The sequence below is a fragment of the Mastigoproctus giganteus genome, chromosome 2, assembly GCF_048544385.1.
Source record: "Mastigoproctus giganteus isolate SK-2022 chromosome 2, ASM4854438v1, whole genome shotgun sequence".
In the NCBI taxonomy this organism is placed as follows: Eukaryota; Metazoa; Arthropoda; class Arachnida; order Uropygi; family Thelyphonidae; genus Mastigoproctus; species Mastigoproctus giganteus.
In genome coordinates this window covers 1,420,430-1,440,580 of record NC_143576.1, presented here as the reverse complement: position 1 = coordinate 1,440,580, position 20,151 = coordinate 1,420,430, and the positions used below count along the sequence as shown (strand labels likewise).

Below are 20,151 nucleotides of genomic sequence, written 5' to 3'. Positions count from 1 at the left end.
GTCTTGTCAAGATTAAAAATATCCTTTGCTTCATATTTTTCAAGAATTGACCGTACAGAACACAACCCATGTGTAGCATTCTCTTTGTCGACTAATCCAGACGCACTGCAAACATTTTGTGAAACCAAGTTATTCCTGTCTTTAAATCTTTGAAGCCAGTCACATTTGAAGTCACTAATTCCACGTTGCTGAGCTAGATAATTTGCCTTTTCTTGCAAAATCTGACCTGGTATTGGCAAATTATATGCACGCATTTGTACCACTCAAAGTTTTGTTTCAAGCTCCTTGCATTTTTGCACCACGAATTCGTTTCCTGTTTTTTATTGCTTCTCCAGTGTCACGCACTTTCAAGTTTTTTTTGTTTTTCCAGTATTGTAGATAAAGGGACGTTGTATTCCTTTGCAATATCCATTTTGCTTAGATTTTCAGTTTAATTTCCAGTCTTAATTCCATCTGCTTATATTTTTCTGCCATAATACTGCTAGTTGGGATTTAATATAAACAAAGTTTATATTAATTTAAAGACAAGTTCCAAAAAAGACATCAGCTCAGATAAAATGGCACAAAAAATAGATTATTGTATACAGAGTCTTCTACTATATTATTGTATAGCAGAAGACTCTGAATGAGTGTAACAATTGCAACTGATCTTAATCCCGTGGAGAGCGAGGGAGTGTATGTAAAAAACTTAGAACTGTTTTTATTCTTTTGTTAATTTAACAGCTCATCATTCACAAAGATGTTTTTCAGAGTACACTTATATTGTAGCTGCCATAAAACAAAAGTAATTTTCTAACACGTCAGTGCCATCCTTTGGGAAGCAGGGAACTGGGTGGCCAGCGGCAATAATAGGGGCAATAATCGGGAAACTGTGCCAAGGTTTGTATTAAACATACAAAATGACAATATTATTTTCTCACAGGGTGAAAATAATCTTTGTAATACATATTAACTGAATTTTGTAATAAACAAATATATTCACATAGAAAATCCTATCCTTTCACAGGGGAATTGTATGCACTTCATATAAACACTTTGAATAAACTGAGTTTGTATTAACAAGATTTTACTGTATTTACATTTTATAATCTTATAATACATATAAACTTGGTATACGATTTTAACTTGATTCTAGAATAATGAGAGTTATAAAACACAGCAGATTTTGTACATATTAAATCACTGCTTAGCATTGGTTTCATAGTCAATTGTTTTTTGTATTTCTATTAGTTTCATTCCCATTCTCTATCACTTTCTCTTTCTATTTTTGTGTACTAGTCTCTTCCTATCCTTACTCTCTCCCTATTATCTTTCTATTTCTCTCCACTCTTCCATCTATCTTCATTCTTCTGCTGCCTTAGCTGAAACCTTTAGTTTCTGTGTAACAGCTGCTAGCCTACGTAGAACATTCCACCAATTTATTCTTTTGTAAAAGTCCTGATGTTTTCCGTCATTTGGTCTTCAAAGTAGTGACCATATGAACTCTGTTTTTTGGTTAGTCTCTCCTGATGTGCATACAACAATCCAATTCATTCCAGAGAATGAAATGGATTTTCAGTAGGATTTGGGTTGGCCAGTCCAGCTTTTTGACATTCATGTACTCAAACCAGTCTTTTAAAACATAAGCAGTATAATATGGAGAATTGTGCTGCTCAAAAAGTATGGGCCTTTTGTGATGTGCTGTCACGAAATGATCCCAGGCCAAACCATGAAAAACAGTCCCAGAGACCATCATGCTGCCTCCACCAAACTTCATTGTGGGGATGATACAGCCCATCACATTCTGGGTATCTGCCATGCCCAGGTATTGACTATCAGTCTGGTACACCATGTACTGTGGCTCCAAAGCAAAGCTGTCAGTTGGTCTTTGGTCCAAGAATGGTGGCCTTAATCAAATTTATTAATGGCTGAATGACTGTGGTAACCCATATTGTGTGGCATCCTGTTGTACTGGTGCTGACATGTATGCCAATCTCACTGGGGGCCTGTGTGCGTGTATGCGTGACATGCCCACATCGACTGTGTTCGAAGCAGACAGTTCTTTCTAGGCTTCTCCTGTCATGTGCTGTTGCCTTTGGAGTTTTCCTGGGTTATTTTGTGATGGTTTCAACATCAGTTCCACTGCCACTTGCAGATCACATTACTCATCAAATTTGGGCACCTCTCTGCCACTGAAATGAGATGTGCAGACAGATTGCTTATGTAGCACCCTATTTTCATTGTGCATTGCAAGTCTGTTATTTTCATCGATCCTGGCATCTTGCATTGAAATTGCGCTACTATTTCCTCAAAGCCTACAAGTTTATTTATAGTTGTGTTCAGCACGTGGTTCTTGAGTAAGACACGACCAGCTCATCCATTAATGGAGAGGTGTCCTGGTGGTAATAGCAGGGTATGTATACACTGAGTGGACAGAAATCATGGGATACTTACCTAGTAATGGGTAGACCCACCCTTTGCCCAGATAAGGATAGTCACATGGCGGCATTGAGTCCACTAGTTCACAAAAGTGTACCACAGGTATTTCCATCCATGCTTTTACACCGTTGTCCATAATTCCATTGCATTCCTGGGTGGAGGATCCAAAGCTCAAATGGACCTTTCCACTTCCCAAAGATGTTCCATAGGGTTCATGTCTGGTGAACGGGGAGGCCATTCCATGGTGGTAAAATCTGCAGAATGCTCTTTGAATCATGTTCTAGTCATCACAGCTCTGTGCGTGAGGTGCATTGTCCTGCTGGAATAATCCATTGCCCTGTGGGTGCACAATGACCATGAAGGGATACAGATAGTCTGCAAGGATGGACACTTAACCTGGACTGTTCAGAGATGCATCTAGATGTACCGGAGGTCATTGTGTGCCAGTTGAACACGTCCCAGACCATTACTGACTGTCCACCTGCCCGAACAGTTCCTTGTTGACATGACGTGACATGTGCATGGCTTCGTGCAGTTTCTGCCAGATACGCACCCTCTCGTCTACTCGAAATAACTGGCAATGTGACTTATTGAACCAGGAGCCTCGTCTCCATTTGTCCAAGGTCCATTGCCATGTTGTTTTGCCCAGTTGAGGACTAGTCCTGTGTCATGGTGCTAGCAATGGGACTTTGGTGGGTCAGTGGCTGCCATAATCTAATGCGGCTAATTAATACCTAATGGTCTTGGTGGAGACGTTTCTGGCACCTCCCTCATTGAAGTCGGCAGTGGTTTGTGCCAATGTCACTCTCTGGTTGGCTGAAACAATGCGAGACAGACGTTTATCCACCACCTTTCTCCGCTCACAGTGCTGTCCACGATGAGACGTTATTCCAGAAATGATGTATTCCAGATACACTCTTGATATCCACTGTCTCTGCCTCATTTTGAATTGAATTCTGTACATATACATTGCTGAGCTGCGTGCAGTCTAAACAATTCATTATTCCCTGAGATGGTTTTTCTACTTCTTTTGGATTTCAGGCCATGTGGCCATGCAGATCCCATAAAACAAGCTTGCTGTTTTATGGGATCTGCATGGCCATAAAATGTCATATTCAAATTTATCTGATAATCCAGTTTTTATATGAACCATATGCATATCATAAAACAGGTTTCCAAAGATCAAGGGACTTTCATATGAGGCACATATTCATAATAAGCTATTACAAATTAATATCTATATTTTAAATTTAATTTTAATATTAATTTATATTGTATATTGATATCAGAATCAATATTCCCCCACACATCTATATCTGTTTACAGGAAATGGTCCTCCTCAGTGTGTGCACTGCTTGCAATCACTTACAGTAAAACATATACTCCTTGAATGTAGCTTGTTCACGAAAACTTTTTTATTTTTGTTGCTCAGAGCAAAACTGTAAATACAACTAATGAGCTTTCGGCTGGGAGGCAGCCTTCTTCAGATTGAATACATGAATGGCAGTTAGAATAGAGATGTGCACTGCCAGGATGGTGCGTGAGGCGCGTGGTTAATTGTTTGATGCTTGTGGCTGTAACATATCGTGGTGACGTGGCCAGCGTTTGTCTATGGATAGAATTACTGCCTCTGTGATGGGGTTAACTTGGCAACCACTGTTCCTGTTCAAGGAGGCACCCGAGCATTTTATATTTAACGATTCCAACCAGGTGCGCTTTAGGTAATGGTGGGACCTGTCCACAACCACGACATCGCGGTGTGGGTCGATGTCGTGGCAGGTTGTCCAGACATGCTCGGCGATAGCTGAGTGTTCTATATCTGCCAAGCGGATTGCCCTTTTATGTTCTGAGAGACGTTTCTCGAGTCGACGTCCAGTCTCTCCAAAGTAGCAGCTGGTGCAGTCACGGCAAGAGATGCGGTAGACCAAACCGCTCTGTAGAAGAGTGGGGACCAAACAGAGTGGTTTGGTCTTCCACATCTTTTGCCGTGACTGCACCAGCTGCTACTTTGGAGAGACTGGACGTCGACTCGAGAAACGTCTCTCAGAACATAAAAGGGCGATCCGCTTGGCAGATATAGAACACTCAGCTATCGCCGAGCATGTCTGGACAACCCGCCACGACATCGACCCACACCGCGATGTCGTGGTTGTGGACAGGTCCCACCATTACCTAAAGCGCACCTGGTTGGAATCGTTAAATATAAAATGCTCGGGTGCCTCCTTGAACAGGAACAGTGGTTGCCAAGTTAACCCCATCACAGAGGCAGTAATTCTATCCATAGACAAACGCTGGCCGCGTCACCACGATATGTTGTAGCTTGTTCAATAATGCCTGACGAAGGGTTTTAGTTTCATTTCAGGTGTACAACAATCTGTTTCTCAATAGCATCATAGGTAAAGAAGCAAATCTCTCTGAATTCTTTTTCTATTTAAAACAAATTCAAATGTGTGACCATTTCTAACTGCTGCACAAGCAGTTCTTATATGTAAATTCAGTTGATTTGGGAGGCACCATATGGCCTAAGATGCCCTTGCACCAGAATACACCACAACAATAAAAACATCAATATTTCACATTAATACCAATATAGAATATAGTTCTAGGTCAGTTAGACAGGAAGGAACCATCTTTTCTCAAATCTGGATAGGTCATGCACATCTAATGCAATTGGCCCTGCTAATAATAGATGATCTTCCAATTTGTCTCTATTGCAGCTCTTTTTTGAAACTGAAACAAATATTCTTTGACATACTATCAGACAGCTAGAGTGTTAGCATTCTTCATTTTGCAAATCACGTGGACATGTTTAACTACAGCATATCATAGGGCATGACTCTGATATAATTGAATTATTGAAGCTACAATTAGGTAATTCTTTTCAGCAGCTCTATTATATGCTGTGCACCTTTAATTAAAAACTGAAATGGTAACAATCATATTTTGGCCATGCAGACCTTCCACCAAGAAAAACTCAGAAACAACAATTGTGTATTGTGTTCTGTGTTCCTCTGTTCATTAAAACTCTATGTTAAAACTGTTATGGCGCTCTGGAATGCTACTATCAGATTTAAATATATTAGATCTTTCAGTTATCCCCCATTTAAATATTTTAGTTAAATTTATTTAGATGTTTGGATTCTTGTTTTATGAAATATGATCCTGTTAACTGTATAAAACATTTGTTTCAATTTTCTGCAGCTCTTAAATATATCATGGCAATGATAGAAAGGCTGATTTTGGATCATGGAAGTAGCTTAACAAATAAAATCAGGTATGTGTATGTATATGTATATATACATATTTAATTATTTATTTATTTTCATATGTTATATATATACTAAAACATATACAAATATTTATTTACACTAAAATTACATTTTAGTGTAAATTATTAGTCTCAGTCAAAGATGGGCAACCTATGACACCTATCTGACCAGCCTGATTGGGTACTATGATGCAGTTACAAAAGAACTGAATGCAAAAAATTACTTTGAGTTAAGTTATTATTTCAGTTAAGCTTTTGATCATAAAAGACAGCTATACAAATTGGAGCAGTTTGGCATTAAGGACAAGTTGCTGCTATGGATAAAGAGATGGTTCAGTTGGAGAAGACAGAGTTGTATTCAATTGGTTCTGATCTTCTTGGACTTCTTAGTGCAGTTCCCAAGGGTTCACTGCCAAGCCCATTGTTTTTTCTGTATTTGGTAATGATCATGAAGGCAGTATCTGTATCTTAATGTCTAAGTTTGCACATGTTATGAAGTTTGTCAGGGTGGTTGTTGACAATAATCAGGGTATGCTACTGCAACAAGATCTAGAAAAATTAAGAAGAGTTGGCTGAGAAGTGGCACTTGAAGTTTAATGTTGAGAAATGCAGGGCACTGCATATGGGTAGCAGTAATCTGAGAATAATTTTATTCTCAGCTTACTGACTTTCACTGTGTGGTACCACAGTGAGAATGAAAATGGAGATTGAAAAGAATCTGGAGGTAATTGTATAGTCATACATGGAGTTCTCTAAGTAGTGCAGGTGGTCTGCTAGTACAGCTCATGGAGTTTTGTTAATGGTATACAGGAATTTTGCCAGCAGGGATAAGGAGTTCATTAACTTCTATAATGCAATGGTTCAGCAGCATCTTCAGTACTGCAATACAGGTCTGGAAGCCTCATTTTAGGAAGGATGTGGATCCATTGGAAGAGATATTGAGAAGGGAAGAGAAATGAGATTACTGGATGGGAATGAAAGGGTGTGCTCTTACAAGTGTAGGCTTGGTTTTGAAACAGCATGGTTTTGTAAAAGGAAAATGGTTAGCTATTTTGAAAGTCATTTCACGAGTTGGATGTGGAGAATAATTTTGATATTGTTTATTTGGATTTTAGCAAAGTGCTTGACTCTGTTGTATAAAGTGGAATATATTGGTATCATGGTTAAGATCCTGTGATGGATATTGTGATTAGTAGTTACTCTTCAGATTAAGATGTCACTTGGTTTACTGTTAGCAGTGAGTATCCCTCAGGGATACTCACTGCTAACAGTAAACTTAGACTTCATTCCTTAGACTTCTGTTGTTTTTGATTTTCTCAAATGACTGTTGATGGATAGAGTAAGTGAAATAAAAATTTACATCACTCATTCAGAACACACTGTAATGAGTGGCATGAAGGGGAGCCCTATGGTGCCATATTGCTGATTTATCACACATTTGCTCTGGAGAAAAGGTAATGAACCCACCAGTCAAGGCATTGGTGAGATCACACTTGGAATACTATATTTAAATATAAAGGCCACACAATAAGAAACAAGAGCTTCTTGGAAAGGTCCAGAGATAGTTGACTTGCTGAAATCAACAAAAGGATTTTCCATATTATGAAAAGCCTTGAATATGTGGATTTCAGAGTTTGGTAATTGGGCACTGGGGTGGTCACTTGATTGAGGTCTATAAGGTCCTGTGAGGAGATACTGTAGTGCATGTAGGTGAAATTTTCACAATTATAAATGATACCAAAACTAGAGAACATAATTTCAAATTATGGGGGAAGAGGTTTAAACTAGATTGTAGAAATTTTTATTTTAACCACCAAGTTTAAATCATTGGAATAAGTTATTTACATGGGTCGTTGTAGATGATATCTTAACTGAAAGGTCAACTGGATCAGGATCTGTGTGAGAAGTGGATTGCTAATTGCTAGTGTATTTATTTATTTTTTTTTGTAGCAAAGGCCTAAGGCTTCCTTGCACCATATGGCAAATAGGTAATACTCTTGATATCCCAGATTTTGACCCAAGTGGGGTTTTTATCCACATCTTTGAAGAACACTGTAAATTAGAAATTTCCACATCTTTCTCCCAAGGAATCAGATATAGATATGTACACAAGACAATCTATATTTTCGGAAAATTTGAATTTCTTAAAATTAAACATGTCGAACACAGACTCAGTTTATTCTGATAACGGGTCTGTACTTTAGATTTGAAAACAGTTTCCATAAGGATTTCTAAACATTGCTAAAATCGACTTCATAATGTTTTGGGTTATTGGAATGTTTTCTGTACAGTTTTCATACCAGCTTGTTTAAGTAAACTTGGTATAATTTTTTGCCTTTATGTGGAGTGCAATGTTGTTTAATCATTTTAAAATTTATTAATTCCCACGTATGCCTTTCTCCCAAGAAATTAGCTGTAGATACAGATGCAACATGATCCATATTTTGAGAAAATTTGAATCTCTCAAAATTAAACTTATCATACACAGACTCAGATTATGCTGATAATGGGTGGGTGGACGCTCCAAATGAACTTAAATGATATCCACAAGGGTTTCGAAATGTCATCAAAATTGGCCTTTAAATGGTTGGGTTATTAGAATGTTTTCGGTAAAGTTTTCTTTCCAGCTTGTTTTAATACGCTGGATCATTTTTTGCCTTTAAAATTTATATGGAGGCAGTGTTTAATCTTTTGTTAGAATTACTTTTTTTAGGCAGCTAAACAATTTAGCTTGATTAAGCAAAATTTTAAATTAGTCAGAATAATTTTAAAATTTGTCCTTATTTTAAACTTGACAAACCTTCTCATGCTTGCCTGCCTTGTGTCTGGGTAGAGATAAAAAGATAATAATAATAGATACAAAATATTACGTTTTCCCTAGAATATCTTAAATGTTTTTAGCATTTAGCATTTGTAGAGGCATATTATTCAAGAAAGCAAGCTTATAAAGAATCAGCCAAAAAAAAAAAAAAACTCGCTTCCCATTCATCCATCCATTTGATCCAAAAGTTTGTCCAGTTCTTCCTTGAATTGAACTTATTTAAATTATCGCTTTCCATAATGACAGGTAGAAATTTGTTCTTGCAATCAACCACCCTCTGGCTAAAGGCAAAATCTGCACATCTACAACTGTCTTTCCTCAATTATCGATATATCTTAAAATATTTTCTTCAATATATTATTGATTTTATGAATAATCTTTTGTTTAATTTTTAGGCCAGTGAATCAAGTCCTGCTGTGTATTCTCACACATAGCTCATACAAAGTTCGGAAGCATGCAGAAGCTGTGATGCATAAGTTGCTGTCTGTAGTGGAGGGTACCAACATTGCATGTTCACTTATCAGAATGTTTCCTGCTTTTGTGGATAGTATTAAGGTAAAGTTTGAGACTGCCACCTGTGATTCTGTATTGTGACATTTAATTAATTTTTGATGCCATAAAAGACTAATTTGGAATATCATACTTAATATGATATTCCAAATATTATATGCATTATCCCTGAATAGATATATGAACTGCTCAACTGTTTTTGTCAGTTTTTCAAAATAACCTCTGTGAAGAATGTTGTTGATTAATTATAGTTGTCTAAGTTTACTTGTAGAAGAATTTCAGTTTGGAGAATTTTTATATTTTAATATGTGGCTGTAGAACTGTCAAACTGAATTTAGGAAACACTTTAAGCACAAAATAAATACAACAAATTAATTAAATGCTGCTAATAAGATTGCAAATAAGGCAAGGTACTATTCTGCTCCTATGAACCCAAGTACCCCCATATCAAAACAAAAAAAATAAAAAATAAATAAAAATAAACATAACAGCTGTAGAAGCTTGCATTTTTCATATATAGAAACATACAGTGCCCTGCCCCTATTGTTTTCTACCTCCCAACTGGCAGTTATAGCCAGTGAAAGGTTAGTGATGATAGCAATGGAACTGCAGTCACTGTGAGTAGGAAACTGGACCTTGAGAACCCCCCCTCCTCCTCTCAGCATAAGGAGGAAAGATGTGTTCCCAAGTCCTGAATAACTCTCAATACAATCAATTTTGCAAAGTAATAAACAATCCATACGCCAATATCACTTGCAGTTCCATTACTGAAGAAGAATTAGAAACTTGGAGACCAAAAAGAGCAACTCTTAATTTAGGTACTTCAAAGGAGGAGAAATTTCCCTGATATTCTCTTCTGGAAAACTACGTTGTCGCAAAACAGGTATCGAGTTCTGTGCAGAAGCTGATAGCACTTTGCAGATTTCCTGTTGACATACCTAAACTCATCTCACAACTTAAGGGGTGCCTCCATAGCCAGGTGGGAAGGAGCAGCAGTGTGTAGCACATGCTTAGACTGGGGTTTGAGCCCGTCACCACCAAATACGGAAGATGCGGAAAGGTCAGGGAATGACCACTGCATATCCTGAAGCAATATGGCCGTAGTTGCTAATGCTCCTAAAAACCAAAATAACAAACAAACAACTTAAGGATCAGAATTTGAAATTGAAGGGTAAAAAAGAATGGCTGACAAACAAATATTTACTAATTGATTGACGTTAGCACAATAGGATCAGCAATCAGGATGCTGCCAGTAGTGTTGGCAGCATCTTGATTGCTGCCAACACTACTGGCAGTAATCAGAATTAGTAGTGTTGCTTAATGCTATTACTGATTATAAGGGATTATAAGGGAATATGCCCCCTATGTTGCACAATACATTGTGTTGACCACATTCAGTGACAGCCTGCTGACATGCTATTCTTTCAAGAATTCCTCAGTTCCCTGAGGCTTGCCATGGGTATTCTCAGATAACAAGCTTTGGCTGTATGAGAGCCAGGGCTTTTTATCTGAGAGCAGATCCTGGTAGCTAGCTAGCTGCTAAAATGCTCATAGAAATGATATTGCAGTCCCAGTTGTGAATCAAGTGAACCAAATTTTTGTGAAGTCCAGTCATTCTGCAATAACTGAAATTGTTATTTGTGTTTTTATGATAGTTTGATAGTTAGGAACTGTGGAAAATCCCTTCCCCCTTGATTTTTCCTAGGTGTACTGGAGGTGAACAATCAGGTGTTGAACCACTGTAAGCAGAAATTGAGGTGTGCCTCCCCTGTGCGCTGTGCGTCACCGTGAAATACCTTAGGTGATTGTCATCATTTGCAGCACCACCACTTTGCTTATTGGAAGCTTGAAGTACTGAAACCCATGTTTTGTCCCCACAGCAAAGCCCTGGCAACTGGCATGTCTATCATTACAGTATGAGCTATCTCCTTTGAGATTATGATGGATTAGGTGAGATCCAGTACTCCTTGCAATTTGAGAGTACAGTTCTACAGTGGTTATTATCTCAGCCTTGTCACTAGATAGTCTAAAAACTGAACTTTTTTTTTTTTTTTTTTTTTTTTTTGTGTAACTCCCTAGGAGGAATGGGGATCAACTGGAGGGAAAATCTGTGCAGGGAGCATTGTTTAGGCCATGTTATATCAAGGTGCTTTGTAAATTATTTATTTATTTAGTTATTCCACCAAAAGCAGCTCTGGCCCTAGATATGGGTAATATATATATATATATTTATAGCGGTTGTAAAGAAAGGTTACAGCGATATTAAGAATGATATTAAAATGGATTATGGACTAGAGGGCACTGCGAAATATCGCATAAAGTACCCAATGACCATAATGGAATGTAGGTTGCCAGTGATAATATGTCCATTTTGGACATATCATTGGTAATTTAGAAATAATTAATGCCCATTTTGACTGTCCAACACACCTGTATTCCTTCTATTTCCTATATCTTTCCACTGTTCCTATATTTTTATTTCTTGTGAGGCATTAGTTTATTGAACACAGTATCGAGATGCTATTTTTCTACTATAACTCGCTTTTTTCGCCTTACACAAAGTTCAGTGACTACTTTATGCTGCTTTGGCAGTTTATTATTTCTTCTATATCCTGGGATGTCCTACTTCATTTGTTTAATGCCGATCTCCCCAGCACACCTAGCAACCTTAATTTTAATTTTGACTGACTTACTGCCTTGCTTGAGGTTGCTATGACATACTATAAATATTCCTAGATGACATCAGGTAATCTTTGTACCCTGTTCCACTGCAGTGTGATGGGCTACTCTCCACCGTCCACACTCGACCTCTGCTTGGTACTACAGTAAGTTGTTTCTTCTTCCTTGTCCTTCCTTCCTTTCCTTGCTTTTTATTTAATTTTATTTTCCTTTTGCTTATGTTTCCTTTCCTTTCCTTTTTTCTGTCTCTGCCTCGGTTGGTCAGCCATGAAATATACAGCATCATTTCACTTACCATTACTTTTGACTGGGCTACCGTATGCACTTGATTAAATTTTCATCATGGTTTCATTGTTTTAACCATGTGCTACGTATATTTCATGTCTGAAACAGAGGGCTTACTTCTTGCTGTTTTTTCTTTTGGTTTTGGATGGTTGACCCTCTAAGAAGAAGTTAAAATCATCGGATTTACAGCATTAAGTACTTCTTTTAATGGGTTATTTTTATTTTTCAGGTACCTACGGATTTTTCCTTTGTTTCGACTTCCGATTGCACCAGCTTGTCTCCCAGCTCTCTTTATCACATTCTACGTATCTGTTTCTCTATCTATCTATCTACTTATCTATCTATCTATCTATCTATCTATATAACTATAAAAATTGTTTGAAAAGGAAAAAGAGAGGGAACTTATGGACAAGGGCCACTGGTGGACAGAAAGTGCCCAGTGGCCATAATTGTATTATGTATAGATAAAAGTTGTTAAGAAGAAAAAGGAAAATGGGGGAAGATAAAGTTGAAAGATATCAGAAGAGATAATATAACTACTAATTGAAAAAAATGAAAAGCATAATAATAATAATTAAAAAAGATAAGAAATAATACATTTTAAACACCAGATAAAAATATATACATATGGATAAGTATATTGTTGCATATCACACGATACTGGCATCTCTTCGAAGTGTCAACCACCAGAATTGTACGAAAAAATAACAATTTAATGTCTTTTGTTTCTAACATAAAGTATGTGCCATGGAAAAGTAAAATTAATGAGTATCAAGGGAAAAGGGAGGGAATAAATTTAACGGTAGTCCAAAGTAAAAATATATGTAAAAAGATTAGTATAAGGGAGGATATATAAAAAGCTGGCATGTAATATACAGTCGATGTGACAGAGCAACAAAAGAAAATACATTGACAGATAATATATGTATAATAATGACAGATATATAAATAGCTAAAAACTGAATTAAAACAAAGGGCTATTATTAAGGGAATGAGCCCAGATTTGCAAACGGCATGTGGTCAGAATAGTCAAAAGAAGCACGTGGTAGGAATGGTCATAAGAAACACGTGACAGAATAATTTTGATATCATATACTTGGATTTCAGGAAAGCTTTTGACCCTATTGCCCATGAAAGACGACTGTACAAATTGGAGCAGAATGGTATTAAGGGTAAGTTGCTACAATGGATAAAAGGATGATTGAGTGGGAGAAGACAGGGTGGTAATCAATGGGTGCTGCTCTTCGTGGACTAATGTTATAAGTGGAGTCCTACAGGATTCGGTGTTGAGTCCACTGTTGTTTTCTATATTTATCAATGATATTGATGAAGGTATATCAGGCTTAGTGTCGAAGTTTGCAGATGATACGAAGGTTGGCAGGGTTGTTACTGACAGTAATGGCAACAGGATCTAGAAAATTTGGGCAGATGGGCTGAGAAGTGGCAACTGAAGTTTAACCTTGACAAATGAAAAGTACTGCACATGGGTAGAATAAACCCAGAGAAACGTACCAACTGTGTGGTACTACACTTAAGGTAGTAGAAAATGAAAAAGACCTGGGAGTAATTGTGCAGTCAGATATGAAGTTTTCTGAGCAAAGCATACATGCGCCAGGCCAGGTCATGGGGTTTTGTTAGTGATATATAGGAATTTTGCTAGCAGGGAAAAGGGGATGATTGTCCCTCTGTATGAGGCAATTGTCAGGCCACGCCTTGAGTACTGCGTACAGGGTCTGGAGGCCTCATTTTAGGAAGGATGTAGATTTGCTTGAGCATGTACAGAGAAAGGCAACAAGATTGGTGAGGGGAATGAAGGGATCCTCTTACCAAGAGAGTAGTAGTAGTAGTGGCATGTGATGCAAGAAAGCAAGTGTATGAGCTTATGCAGCATCAGCCAAAAAAAAAAAAAAAAAAAAAAAATCACCCCATTCCCTCCAAATGCCTGTCCAGTTCCTCCTTAAATTTATTCAACCTATCAACTTCCACGACAGATGGAAGTTTGTTCTTGCAATTAACCACCCGCTGGCTAAAGGCAAATTTCTGCACATCTATTCTACATCTGTCCTTTCTTAATTTGAGTTTATGCCCCCTTAGGTTCGTAATCTGAACAAGTGGAAGGATCCCATCAGAATTCAGCGTGCTCAACCCATTCAAGGCCTTATACACCTCAATCAGATCACCGCACAGGTGCCTAGTCTCCAGCCACTGCAATTTGCAGAACTTAAGCCTCTCTTGGTAAGAGGATCCCTTCATTCCCCTCACCAATCTTGTTGCCCTTCTCTGTACATACACGCTCAAGTAAATCTACATCCTTCCTAAAATGAGGCCTCCAGACCTGTATGCAGTACTCAAGGTGTGGCCTGACCATTGCCTTATTCAGAGGGATAATCACCTCCTTTTCCCTGCTAGCAAAATTCCTATATATTATTGACAAAACCCCATGACCTGCCCTGGCAGCCTGTCTGCATTGCTCAGAAAACTTCATATCTGACTGCACAATAACTCCCAGGTCTTTTTCATTTTCTACCACCTTAAGTGTAGTACCACACAGTTGGTACGTTTCTCTGGGGTTACTTCTACTCATATGCAGTACTTTGCGTTTGTCAAGGAAACTTCAGTTGCCACTTCTTAGCCCATCTGCCCAAATTATCTAGATCCTGTTGCAGTAGCACACTGCTATTACTGTCATTAACAACCCTGCCAACCTTTGTATCATCTTCAAACTTCGACATTAAGCCTGATATATCTTCATCATTATCATTGATAAATATACAAAACAACAGTGGACCCAACACCGAACCCTGTGGGACTCCACTAATAACATTAGTCCACGAAGAGCAGCACCCATTGATTACCACCCTCTGTCTTCTCCCATTTAACCATCCTTTTATCTATTGTAGCAACTTACCCTTAATACCATTCTGCTCCAATTTGTACAATAGTCTTCCATTTGCAACAGTGTCAAAAGCTTTCCTGAAATCCAAATATATGATATCAAAATTATTTTTTGCATCCAGTTCCTTTGTAACCACATCATAATATCCTATCAAATTTGTCAAACGAGGCTTAAGTTCTGCAAATTGCAGTGGCTGGAGACTAGGCACCTGCGAGGTGATCTGATTGAGGTGTATAAGGCCTTGAATGGGTTGAGTTCCCTGAATTCTGATGGGATTTTTCTACTTGTTCAGATTACGAACCTAAGGTGGCATAAATTCAAATTAACGAAAGACAGATGTAGAACAGATGTGCAGAAATTTGCCTTTAGCCAGCGAGTGGTTAAATGCTGGAACAAACTTCCATCTGTCATTCTGGAAGTTGATAGATAGGTTAAATAAATTTAAGGAGGAATTGGACAAACATTTAGAGGGAATGGTTGTGTGAATTTTTTTTTTTTTTTGGCTGATGCTGTATAAGCTCATACACTTGCTTTCTTGCATCATATGCCACTACTACTATTGGAATGGTCGTAAGAAGCATGAGGTAGATGTATGAAAGACAGACTAATAAAAATTAAAGAAAAATTATGTCGAACACAGATATAATATATAATAAGGACAGTGAAGTGGTAGTAGTAGTAGTGGCATGTGATGCAAGAAAGCAAATGTATGAGCTTATGCAGCATCAGCCAAAAAAAAAAAAAAAAAAAAAATCACACCATTCCCTCCAAATGCCTGTCCAGTTCCTCCTTAAATTTATTCACCCTATCAACTTCCACAACGACAGATGGAAGTTTGTTCCAGTAATTAACCACCCGCTGTCTAAAGGCAAATTTCCGCACATCTAATCTACATCTGTCTTTTCTTAATTTGAATTTATGCCCCCTTAGGTTCGTAATCTGAACAAGTGGAAGGATCCCATCAGAATTCAGCGTGCTGAACCCATTCAAGGCCTTATACACCTCAAACAGATCACCGCGCAGGTGCCTAGTCTCCAGCCACTGCAATTTGCAGAACTTAAGCCTCTCTTGATAAGAGGATCCCTTCATTCCCCTCACCAATCTTGTTGCCCTTCTCTGTACACGCTCAAGTAAATCTACATCCTTCCTAAAATGAGGCCTCCAGACCTTCATCTTATACAAGTTTTTCTTTCTTCCCTGGGAAGAGGGCGTGCAGATAGTAGGGGAGGCCTTGCCCTTCTTCTGCTAGGGACGAGTACCTGGAGGAATCGTCCAGGTGCTCACTCCTTCCAGGTAGCCAATAGGCCAAAACACAACATCACGCTACAGAACACACACACATAAGCTCACAAACACAGTTTTTCTTTCCTATCACTTTCTCCCGTGCGGGATGAAAAGCTTTTTTTTTTTTTTTTTTTCTTTTTCCCTCTCTCCCCTTCCTTTTCATCTATCTTCATGCAATCTGGGATATTCCTGTGTGGATTCGGTTTGGAAAAAAAAAAAAAAAAAATATTTATTTTTATAAGACACACACCGGCCTTACCCTTACAGAGTGTATAAAAACTGAACAGAGCAACGAGGCGGAGATGAACTTCTGTTCTAGGAGCCGCCCATACAAAAACACAAAAATAAAAAAAAAAAAAAAAAAGATCGAGCAAGTGCAGGACTTTAAATACCTTGGGTCGCTGGTCCAGGAGAAGAAAGTTGCATCCACCATGGAAATCCACAGCAGAATTGGACAGGCGGCCACTGCGTTCGCCTCGCTCAAATGGTGTCTGTGGAAGAGGACCAACATTTCCTCAAAGACTAAAATCCGACTCTTTCGGACTTTGATCCTGCCCATTCTTCTTTACGGATCGGAAACATGGATTTGTCTCAAGTTAGATTTGAACAAACTTGAGGTATTCCAAATGCGATGCCTGCGGCAGATCTTGGGCATCTCTCTTCGCGACCGCATCACTAACGATACCATCCGCGCCAGATGCCAACAGCAACCAACCATTGCCGACCAAATCCAGAAGCAAAGGCTCAGATGGTTTGGCCACGTATGTAGAATGGGCACGAACAGAATACCATCCACACTCCTTTGGAGACAACGACCCACCTAATGGAGCATCCAACGGACCGCGCCTAGGAAAACGTGGGCCAAGCAAGTGGAAGATGACTTGAAGAGCCGACGTCTCGACCTTAACCAGGCCAATACTGAAGCCATGGATCGTAAGGTATGGAAGAACATCACAGAGCAAGTCCGAAACCCTGCGGCACCTACAGCAGCATACTGGTTGCGTGGCCAACCGTCTCCCCCAGCTGCCAGCTAAGGACCGAAGAAGAAGAAGCCTGAGAAAGAATAATAATACAGTGGATGTTTTTAGATATACTTAATAGCAAATGAGTAAAGTTGACCATATTAAAAAACATTGCAAGTATACAAACATCTGACTTCCGTAGTCTCTTCACCAATATCAATCCGGATATTCTAAAGAACATTCTTCATAAAATCTATCAGGTACACAAACATATAATCAATTGTAATGCCACCTCCTGGAATAATCTGGTCAGACTTAAGTATTTTTTCGAATTTTGTGTTTCACAGAAATGCCATTTATCAACACGTTCAAGTTATCCCAATGGGCAGTCCAGCATCGTGTATTATTGCCAATCTATGCCTTTATTGGTTTGAGATTTCCTTTCCCCAGAATGTTATATTCTTTAGATAACATATCATCATATTATTAGATAACATCAACATATTATTATATTCTTTATAATATGTTGATGACATATGCATGTTTAATTATCCCAATTTTCTTGAAGATTTTGGCTATCTATATCCCTTAGAACTTTAGTTGGGAGAAAAAAAAAAAAAAGCAATTCTTGTGATCATGCAGCTAATTATCTGGACTTGGACATAAGCATTAATAATGGGTATACTATTATTAACATTTACAATAAATTCAACTTTAATTTTAATGTGGTCATTGACTATGAAATATTTCTATAATCTTCCATTCTAATATTATTCTTTCTCAATATCTAAGAATTGACAAAGGGGTGATATGTGAAAGTATAGACCTATAAGTTTAACTTCTGTTCCAGGGAAAAAAATGGAGTCACTGGTTAAAGAAGCAATGTAGGATCATCTAGACAAGACTGCAGTTAGTTTAGTCACAGCATGGATTTGTTAAGAGAAAATCTTGCCTGACCAATTTGATTAGGTACCATGATATGATCACAAAGTAGCTAGATGCAACAAATAATTTTGTTATCATATACTTTGGTATTTGCATCCAAGGGCTGCTCAGTGAGCTTAATATCATGGTAGACAATGTTGTCCAGTCACCAAGGGAACCCCTTTCACCATGGCATGCTCACTTTCCACCATGCAACTACTCCGTTAATAGTGAAGGAAAGGCTAGCACTTCACCATAGAGTGAAGTGTTAGCTTCCCTCTCACCATAGATCTACTTATTCTGATTTGCTCCTGTTTTCACAAATGGCTCAAAATCAGAATAATCTGTGGGATCTCTTTTAGCATTAGCATTAGTAGAGGCATTTGATGCAAGAAAGCAAGCTTATGCAGCATCAGCCAAAAAAAAAAAAAAAAAAAAAGTAACATAAATAAATAAAAATAACCACTTCCACTTCACCCCTCTGTTCGTTCGAAATACCTGTCCAGCTGAGCCTTAAACTTATTTAGGCTATCAACTTCCACGACAAGGGATGGAAGTCTGTTCCACCCACCAACCACCCGCTGGCTAAAGGCAAATTTCCGCACATCTATCCTACATCTGTCTTTCCTCAATTTGAATTTATGCCCTCTCAGGTGATTTTTCTGAGTTAGAGGAAGAATCCCATCAGCATTGAGCATGCTCAAACCATTCAAGGCTTTGTACACCTCTATCAGATCACCCCGCTGGTGCCTAGTTTCCAGACACTGTAATTTGCAAAACTTAAGCCTTTCTTCGTAAGAGAACCCCTTTGTCCCATTCACCAATCTAGTTGCCCTTCTCTGTACTCGTTCCAGCAGCTCTACATCCTTCCTGAAATGAGGCCTCCAGGCCTGTATACAGTACTCTAGGTGTGGCCTGACCATTGCCTTATACAAGGGAATAATCACCTCCTTATCCCTGCTAGAAAAATTTCTATATATCATTGACAATACACCATGAGCTACTCTTGCAGCTCGTCTGCACTGCTCAGAGAACTTCATATCTGCCTGCACCACCACCCCCAGGTCCCTTTCATTCTCTACCACTGTCAGTGTAGTACCACAAAGTTGATACGTTGCTCTGGGGTTGCTGTTTCCCATATGTAGTACTTTACATTTGTCAATGTTAAACTTCATTTGCCACCTCGAAGCCCATCTGCTCAACCTTTCCAAATCCTGTTGCAGCAGCATAGTGTCAGTAGTGTCCTTGACAACCCTGCCAACCTTTGTATCGTCTGCAAACTTGGACATTAAGCCTGATATACCATCATCAATATCATTTATAAATACAGAAAACAATAAAGGCCCCAATACTGAACCCTGAGGGACTCCACTAATAACATTAGTCCACGATGAGCAGTGTCCATTGATTACCACTCTCTGTCTTCTCCCCCTCAACCACCCCTTTATCCATAGCAGCAACTTGCCTCCAATGCCACACTGCTCCAATTTGTGCAGCAGTCTTCCATGTGCAACAGTATCAAAAGCCTTTCTAAGATCCAAGTATATAATATCAAAGTTATTCCCTGCATCCAGTTCTTTTGTGACTGCATCATAGTATCCAATCAAATTGGTCAGGCAAGACTTCCCCTTAACAAAACCATGCTGTGTCCTAGCTATAACTGAAGTCTTGTCTAGATGATCCTGCAGTGCTTCTTTCACCAGTGCCTCCATTAATTTTCCGGGAACAGAAGTTAAACTCACAGGTCTATAATTACTTGTGTCAGCCTTTGATCCCCCTTTGTGAATTGGGGTCACATTTGCACATCTCCAGTCAATGGGTACCTCCCCTGAGTCCAAGGAAGCTCTCATAATTATGGCTAAGGGTTTGCTTACCTCCTTTGCTGCCTCCTTTAATATAACTGGATAGATCCCATCCACCCCAGGTGCCTTTCTTCTGCAGGTTTTCCAGAGCTAGCCGTAGGCCACCTTAAAACTAATAATTATCAAAGGTGTATGGTATACATAGCATTACAGGCTTTATGAATGATAAGCTATAATCCATATCCAGTCCTGTCCAGAATCCATCAGAAGATATATTCTCTTTACAAATCCACATTTGTTAT

The 20,151-nt window shown here is 38.6% G+C and overlaps 1 protein-coding gene across 2 annotated transcripts in view; it reads left to right on the top strand.

Annotated features, from left to right (window-relative positions):
- Positions 1-20,151, top strand: part of l(3)80Fj (lethal (3) 80Fj) — a 694,407-nt gene that overhangs the window by 217,572 nt on the left and 456,684 nt on the right. For both annotated transcript variants that reach the window (XM_090387924.1, XM_090387932.1), the window contains exons 16-17: positions 5,620-5,692; positions 8,903-9,062. In XM_090387924.1, coding sequence (XP_090244050.1) covers positions 5,620-5,692; positions 8,903-9,062 — 233 coding nt within the window. The remainder of the gene's footprint in view (positions 1-5,619; positions 5,693-8,902; positions 9,063-20,151) is intronic.